This window comes from Cyprinodon variegatus, unplaced genomic scaffold (assembly GCF_000732505.1).
Source record: "Cyprinodon variegatus isolate N-32 unplaced genomic scaffold, C_variegatus-1.0 Scaffold1002, whole genome shotgun sequence".
Taxonomy (NCBI): domain Eukaryota; kingdom Metazoa; phylum Chordata; class Actinopteri; order Cyprinodontiformes; family Cyprinodontidae; genus Cyprinodon; species Cyprinodon variegatus.
The window spans coordinates 68,033-76,549 of record NW_015151455.1 but is presented as its reverse complement, the minus strand read 5'-3'; the positions used below and the strand labels follow the sequence as shown (position 1 = coordinate 76,549).

At 39.1% G+C, this 8,517-nt stretch overlaps 2 protein-coding genes across 3 annotated transcripts in view; both read left to right on the top strand.

The window, feature by feature from the left end:
- The window catches only part of prex1 (phosphatidylinositol-3,4,5-trisphosphate-dependent Rac exchange factor 1), a 116,217-nt gene extending 115,229 nt beyond the window's left edge, over positions 1-988 (top strand). For both annotated transcript variants that reach the window (XM_015399284.1, XM_015399283.1), the window contains 2 exons: positions 783-850; positions 938-988. In XM_015399284.1, the coding sequence (XP_015254770.1) occupies positions 783-850; positions 938-980 (111 nt within the window). In that variant the 3' untranslated portion in view covers positions 981-988. The remainder of the gene's footprint in view (positions 1-782; positions 851-937) is intronic.
- A 6,241-nt stretch (positions 989-7,229) lies between these two features.
- The window catches only part of LOC107100706 (potassium voltage-gated channel subfamily KQT member 2-like), a 48,106-nt gene continuing 46,818 nt past the window's right edge, over positions 7,230-8,517 (top strand). The window contains exon 1 of the mRNA XM_015399295.1: positions 7,230-8,026. Coding sequence (XP_015254781.1) covers positions 7,728-8,026 — 299 coding nt within the window. The 5' untranslated portion in view covers positions 7,230-7,727. The remainder of the gene's footprint in view (positions 8,027-8,517) is intronic.

Here is an 8,517-nt window from a genome sequence, read left to right as displayed (position 1 = left end):
GCTCGGGAGTGTAAACGCTTCGCCTATGAGAAAAAGTAGCAGCGCATGAACCGAACACAACACATGCGAATTGAACCGAGACAGTTGAACCGAACGGTTCGGACGGTTTTCATAAACCGTTTCATCCCTAGTCATCCTACAACATGTTTCGAACATATTGCTTAGTTTTCCAGAAATTACTCTAAGCTTGAATTGAAAAAGCTCCCTGGATGGGAAGTGAAACGTCTTCAAACTTTGAAACAAAGTCCAGTGGATTTTTTTTTATTCGTTTGGAAATACATACATTTTTATTTTTTGTTTTAGCTTTGTATCAACATATTCACTTATTCTCATTTTAACCTTCATATGACTACTCTTATAAACCATGTGGTCAAAAATCACTCATCTATGCAGCCTTACATATGAACTTAAATCACATCCTATTGTCCTATTCCACCCTTTACAACTATACTGGTTTCTGCTCTTGTGGAAAGGCAGTCTACAGGTTTTAGGAATGTCTTTATGGGGATTTTAAACTTTTTTTTTAGAAGCATGTTTGATGAGGAGGACTAGATTTAAGTCTGTGCTTTAATGAAGCCCAAAACTTCTCTTTTAAGCTCAGGACTAGTTAAACTCATCTACACCAAACTCTCTCTCCTATGTTTTAAGTGATCAGTGGTGCACAGTCGTGTTGGAAGAGGAAGTGGACAGATTTAACAAGTTCTGAGGCATTAAATAGAGTACATGTAATGTCTTGTTCTGTTTCTAGTGGAAATCATCTTATATTTCTTTTGTACCACCAGGGGGCTAGAGTGGAACTTTCTGCTAAAAATCTCAAAGTAATGGACCAGATGCCTCCTTCAGCTCCAAGGTATGAACCACCCCCCTACCCCCGTCATATATCCAATCTGCACGTCATAAACAGAGACCTAAAAGCCTGCTGTTTCTCTTTTTACAGGCTCTTCAAGTTGTGTTTGCCTCCCTCAGATGGAGATCTCTAGAAACGCTTAAAAAAAAATCATATTTCTTGGATCGTGAATGCAGAGGATGGGTTTTATTATTATCTCTTCTTCTGTCTGACACTGCCAGTACAAACAAGGACCATCTCAGCGTATACACCACCAGTGTCCTCAGTAAAAGCTTAAAAAGACTGCTCACACACCAGACAAGGGATGAAGGACCAACTAAACAGACACTTATGGCCAGAGAGCAAGGACTGGTTATGTAAACTTTATTCTGAAAGTATTATTGTGTTTGCCGTTTTCTGACATATAGCTCGCCATTTTTGATTAACAAATGGTGGGCAGGCAATGTTCTCAGTGATTATGCTCACAAACGAGCGGTGTTGTTAACTGGATTAACACAACTACCTGTATCTGACCAACGTCGATCGTACCCATTTTGCCTTGGACTGCAATCTCCAGAACGCTGCCTCATTCTGTCTGCATCCTCCAGGGTCCCCCAGGGCTCAGCGTTCGGACCACAGGTGAAGAAGAACATTTTAGCATGCTGGTAGATGCAGAAAGACAAAAAAAAATGGACAGAGATGGAAGTAGAGACCGAGAGAGGGGGGCTGACTGTTTATTTCTATTTTTTTTTTATTTTCAGCCCATTGCATGTGGTTACTGTGCAATTACTGTAGGCTTAGTGTAAGTACTGTATTAATGCAAAAAATGAAGGATAGCTATTTATTATGTCCAGAAGGAGCTTTTTTTTATCACTTACTTACTCTATATCAGGTATTAAAGAGTCTAAAAGCATTCCAGCTTGCATAATGATCAGTATTTAACGGACCAATGGCATGCCATTTTTTTTTTAAAGCTGTACCTGCTTGTGTGTTTCTTTTTATTTAATTATGTGAAATTGGATTTTGTCGATAATTGTTTGATTAATAATCAGGGCATGTAACGTATGGAGCAACTAAAGCTAGCTAATGCAAATCAAAATAAAGGAAAAACAAAGAAACCAAGTCAAAAAGTTAAGTATGAATCATTTGAAATATTAATATATTAATCTAAGTGTACTTGTAAGTTTGCCTCATTTTTTTTTTCTAAAATCTGAATTTTAAATTGGGTTTTAATGTTTTCCTGTGTACTAAAGTGTTTTGAAAGAAGCACGTGATTGGTCCATTCAGTGTTAGCACGAAGTACTGTAATCAGTTTTAGGTTGACATTAAAAAAAGGGATTTTTGTGAGGACTGAAACGCAGTTAGTTTACTGGAGATTTTATTTTCTTGTAAATAAAGGCATGTAACATTGTCAGAGCTTAAGATAGTGCTGGTGATACAGCAGCAGAATTATGCTATAAATTATATTGGATTATTTTTTATGGAAATAATATAGTCTATGAAAAAATATTTTGTATTGATGCATTTGAAGAGGCGCTGCCTGTCTGCTTTCAGCATCACCTCATCTGCAGCTTGTTTTGTTGACTGTGCTACATGCACGCCCAGAGCCTCTTACACTGCTTTTCATACTCCCATATCTGTTTACTTGAAAGCAGCCTGACTCCATATTGGCATGTTGCTATAATCTCACCTTTCAGTTGTAGCTTGATTTGTCCATCAGTTTCCAAATGGCTTGGAGGTATTTCTATCAACATATGTAGCTGTATGCATTTTTCTTGTTGCATCAGTCATCATAAACTGTCCGTTTGTGTGCGTCACCAGTTCCAGTTAATGAGTGCAGCATGTTGGTGTAAGTGGACAAACACATTGTCTGATTCGAATGCTTTCATCTGTATATATTCTTTATTTGCAATTTTATTTTGCTTGAAAATATCTGTACAAAGATCTTGTTTTTTGTTGAATCTTTCTAAAATTATTGTAAATGGTATCTTAACAAGTTAGTAAATAAAATGTTCTCGTTATGATTGTGTCCGTTTTTGAAATGTTTTCTGTTTTTTTTTTCTCCATTAGTTTGTCCTAACCATTAAAGGTATTGCGAAGGATTTTCGTAAATTCTTTAAAAGAGCCGACCTCTCGACTTTAAAAAACAAAATATATGCACAACCCTCTACCTGCTCCCATGAGGGAACACCTATTAAATGAGTGCCACAGCATACACAAGCCCTTTCCTCCTCGTGCATTGTTTAAAAACTGCTCTTCTCATAGCTCAGGGGTCAGCAACCAGTGGCTCCAGAGCCGCATGCAGCTCTTTAGCTTCCCCCTTGCGTCTCCCTGGAGCTTTTTCAAAAATTTATGAAAATTTATTTTTTGTTTGTTTATTTTAATATGGTGTGCAGGAGGTCACACAAACATTCATTTTGTAATGCAATGTTTTGGAACATCCATCTTCTTTTGAAAAAGGTGTAAATGTAAAAATTTATTTCAACAAAAATTTGCATCATAGGCGTAGAGATCAGTGGTCATAGCCTGCAACACACTTTTCAGCGTGGCACGGTGCCAGGCCAATAAAGCGGCGGGTGTGTCTCGGGCCATGAATCCCGAAGGGAAAGAAAGGAAGACAGCTGATGAGAACAGAGGATTCAAAGAAGAATAGACCGAATCATTTGCTTTCATTAACAAATCAGAAGGATTGCCTGAATTTTCTCTTGGTAATGAGAGGTTGACAAAAAAACTAATAAAAAGAGTAATTTGGAAAGGCATTTCCAGGGAAGGCATTCTAAATATGCAGCCGATCACAAAGTTGGGAGCAAGAGAAAAAGTGCAGAACTTCTGGATAAATTAGTGGAGAGCAAAAACTGATTTAAGAAGTGGATTGCATCTCCGAACTCCACTACTGCTGCTACTTTAGTTACAAACATGGAAAACCGTTTACAGATTGAACATGTAGCACTCTGATGCAGGGATGTGAACCACAGATATATGCCTAAAAGTGTGCATGTGCAAAAAAAAAAAAAGCTTTTGGAGTGAGCACATACAATGGCCTTACATAAACATATCACCAGAATGATTGACAACTAGCAGGACCACTTATTTTGATAATCCACCCAGAAAAAGAAAATTCTCCACTATACCTTTAATGTGCTGCATTTAAACTAATACACTTCAAAGGGAATGAACTAAAGATCATTACGACTAATTCCTGGCACTAACTCGATCATCAGCTAGTAAGTGCTGCTGGGATTTTGATATGGTTTCCTCTTTCACTCCTGATACACTGATATCATTGTCTATTAGGAAAGCTGAATTCTCTTTCTTCAATTCAAAATGTTTTTTTAATGTAGAAAGGAGAATAATTTACCACCCTTCTTGTAATCCATCAATCCCACTTATAAGGCACTTGGCATTTTGTTTGAGCTTGAAGATATCATCTAGAAGTGATTGAGAGGGAGAAGATGGAAAGGAGTCCATGTTACAGGCGATGAAGTTTCTAATCTGTAAATACCTGAAGAAATGAGACCCAGGGATATATTTTGTCCTCTGTTGCTCAAAAGAACTGAAAACATTGTCAGTGAAGAGATTATCCAACAATGTTATTCCAGGATTTTTTTTCAAACACTGAATGACTTACCCGGTATTGATGGGGAAAACATAAAACGGAAATTGCTGCGTTGCCACGAAGGAAAGTTGAAGTCTCTCCTAAATTGGTTCTGCTGCTTGACTGAGTGAATAACAAGATGGTTTGAGGTATAGTTGGAGATCGGTTTTTTTTGGAGGTAGCTTGGCACATAACAAAGATATAAGTGTAACACATTCTACTGACAATGTTTGTAGGGCTACCCATGATGGTAAATTATCATTCTCCTCTATCCAGTATAATATTGCTTTCATGTTGGACGCCCAGTAGAGATTGAAAGTCGGGGAGTGCCAAGCCTCCTGCACTCTGGGTTTTTAGTATACTTAGTTTTGAACGTGTAACAAAAGTAATTTCCCTCTTGGATTATTAAAGTATGATTGATTCTGATTTTGATTCTTGGTCTTTTTTATTCCAAATGAAAGAGGAGATTTAGCTATTTAAATTGTTAAAAAAGGTTTTGGTCAAAAAATGGGAAGACATTGAAGTAGATACAAATACTATGGAAAAAATATTCATTTGATTGCATTTATCCTGCCACCAAGCGAAACAGGCAGCAACTTGCACCCCTAAAATGTTTGTTTTAGCTTAGATAGGAACACCTGATAACTTTCTTTAAATAAATATTTGTGGTTGTGTGTAATCCATATACCTAGATGTTTTAGTTTATTGTAACTAAATGTAAAAGGATCTAAAATAGATATATTTCCTATTGCTCTACCAATGGGCATTTTTTCACTTTTTGCAAAGTTAACTTTATATCCTGAGATTGCTCCAAATTCCTTAATCAAGTCTAGAGATTTTGGGAGATTTTGTGATGGGTTTGAGATAAAAAAACAGCATATTATCTGCGTAAAGTGAGACCTTATGTTCCGTTTCCCCCGACGAATCCATTTGATGTCCATGCACTGTCTCAAAGCAATTGCCAGTGGTTCAAATGTAGTGCAAAAAGGAGGGCTGACAAAGGGCATTCCTGCCTTGTGCCAAACAGGAGAAAGTATTTAGATAGATTGATGTTTGTTCGGACAGCTGCAAGAGGAGATGTGAATAACACCTTTATCTAGGAAAAAAAATGTACCCCAAATCCAAACTTTTTCAATGCATAAAAAATAAAATCCCACTTCACCCGATCAAATGCCTTTTCAGCAATGTCTGCATTAAGAAATGATATTGGCCGATATGAGGTACAATTTAGGTTTTTTGTTGAGTTTTTTTAGAATTAAAGAGATGACTGCTTGATGCATTAATGGGGGCAGAGATTGTGAGATAAAGCATTCAATTGTTGATTTCAGCAATGAGGTGATTTGAGGGGAAACTTCTTTATAAAGTTTAGTGGGAAGATGGCAGCACCAATTCACAACACATTTCATCTCAAGGCACTTTAAAATTCAACCACATCATACAGTCAAATTGATTCAAAGTTTTCTATCTATGGAAAACCAGCTGATTGCATCAACTCATTGCCTCAAAGGCAATCCCTCACACTAAGCATGCTTGTAGCGACAGTGGAGAGGAAAAACTCCCTTTTAACATTAAGAAACCACCAGCAGAACCAGGCTCAGTGTGAGTGGCCATTTGCCGAGGCCGACTGGGGTTCAAGGAGACAGAAGCAGACATACAGAAAGAAGCGGCGATACAAAAGGCAACTGACAACCAGCTCCACAGGCGGCCCCGTCCAGGAAACACACAGCCAGGCAGACGAGCTACGAGCCAGCTCCCATGTTAGAGGATGAAGAGAGCACATCCAGTTAGTCACAGTAAGAGAAACAGGTCTGAACTGAAAAACAGGCCGAGTTTGAACATCTATAAACATAGGCGTTGATGACAGCAACTGATCAGCACTGATCTGTGGTGTCACAGCCAAACAGGAACAGACCAGATGAAGCTACTATGAGAAAAAACAGAGAGAGCATAAAGTTAGAGATTGAACCAACAATCTCAAACGGCAGGGTGGGAGAATAGAGATAGAATAAAGCAGAATGATGAAAAAGGGGTCCCTATGTCCTCCAGCAGTCTATGTCTATAGCAGCATAACTATAGAGATAGCTCAGGATAACCTGAGCCACTCTAACTACAGTATATCATTATATCATTAGCGACTTTCACCAGAGCTGTTTTGAGTGCTATGATGAGCTTTAAAGCCAGACTGAAATTTTAAAAAGTTTATTATGGTGTAAGTGGTTGCACACTTGTTTGACAACTACTTCCTCAAGAATTGTAGATAAGAAAGGAAGATTGGATATAGATCTATAATAGACCAAGTCATATAGGTCAAGAGATGGTTTCTCAAGTAAAGGTTTGATCACAGCAACCTTAAAAGCCTTTGGTACATATTCCTATAGCGGGGAGAGATTAATCACATGTAAAATGGAGGAGGAGATCATAAGGAATACTTCCTTAAATAACCTTTTTGGAACTGGATCTGACATACAAGTTGAAGGCTTAGATGAAGACAAAAGTTTTGCTAATTCTGAAAGTTCAACTTAATCAAATAAATGCATTGTGACAATTTTTGAAATAGTAGTATGACTATTTTTGGGTTGTACTCTATTTCTAGATGAAAATGACAACTTTTAGTCATTTATAAGGACCCTTGTGTCCTTAATGTTTCCTGGGAAATCCAATCGTATTTCATCTTGTCATACCTTTTGGTTTCCATTTATCATAGTGTAGGAAGCTGCAGCTATGAATATTGCATAGGCGTGCATCATCCAATAAAAGCTTTCACTGAAGCTTCTTTGTCTCTTCTCCTAGTTGAGTGGAGAGGGTGTAGAGTTATATCAGGGTGTGTTTTCAAAACTAAAGAAAATACTTTTTTTATTACTTTACTTTATAAAATACTTTTTAGTATTTTATCATTCATTTTCTTTTTCAAGTTTGCAGCTTTAGATGATTTCGCAGAATTTTGTGTGCTTAAACCGAAAAAAGAAAGCTTGATTTGAATGTTGAATTTGGATTTACATCCTTGTCCATGTTTTTAGTCTGTAAATCCATTTCGTTTAGTTAGTTTGCAGAAGATCGGGACTATTAGAGAATAATGAATGTTTATTCACCTTTGCCTTGCCAGCTTGCTTGAAGGAAAGACAAGGAGACAGGATACAGATTGCACATTCGCCCCGTTGTAGTGGTGGGCTTTCTACAGAGACTGAAACGGACTGCATCCAGCAGCAGCAGCAGCAGCAGCAGCAGCACACACCCCTCAGCGCCAAGCGGTGATGCAGCCCCGCGCGAAGAGAACCGACAACTCCTCAGAGTTGCCTCGACTTTAGGATGGTGCAGAAATCGCTCAACGGCGGGGTTTACCCAGCTGAAGCCGGAGAAAAGAAGCACAAAGTCGGGTTCGTCGGCTTGGACCCCGGTGCTCCGGAATCCACCAGGGATGGGGCGCTGCTTATTGCGGGCTCAGAGAGCACCAAGCGGAGCAGCATCCTCAGCAGACCAAGGGCCAGCATCTCCTGCGGGAGACCCAGACCATCGAAGAAAAACGCCAGCTATCGGAAACTACAGAGTTTCCTCTACAACGCACTAGAGAGACCGCGGGGATGGGCGTTTGTCTACCATGCTTATGTGTGAGTGCGTTTCCAGGTTTACCGGCATGTTGGGTCGATCATTGTGGCCTTTGTTTCTGATTCGGGGTGGGGGAGCTTCCTTACGAGTTTCAGAGCTTGTGTGTTTCTAGAGTATTCAAATGGCGCATTACAGGGTTAAATGTCACCGGCTGCTGTAGCCTGAACACCTGCAGTAACTCTGTCAGTAGCCTAATCATCCAGCTGCTTTTAAAAACCTTTAGTTTAACTCACAGGCAAACTGCATGCTTCTATGACACGTGTTCGTATGTGCGCGTTGTTTGATGCGGCAGGTTTCAGCACCACGGCCGGTGGACAGCTCCTGGCCACTTCCACTAATTGGCCTAACATCGCAGTCTGGCTCTGCACTGTGATGACTCCACATATATACAGCAGCCAGTTTAGGCAATCCCATCAAAAGGAAGCTCTCTGCTTTTTACAACCACAGGCATGCAGGTCGATTTTCTGCCTTTTGCCGAGTTTTTTTTTTTTTT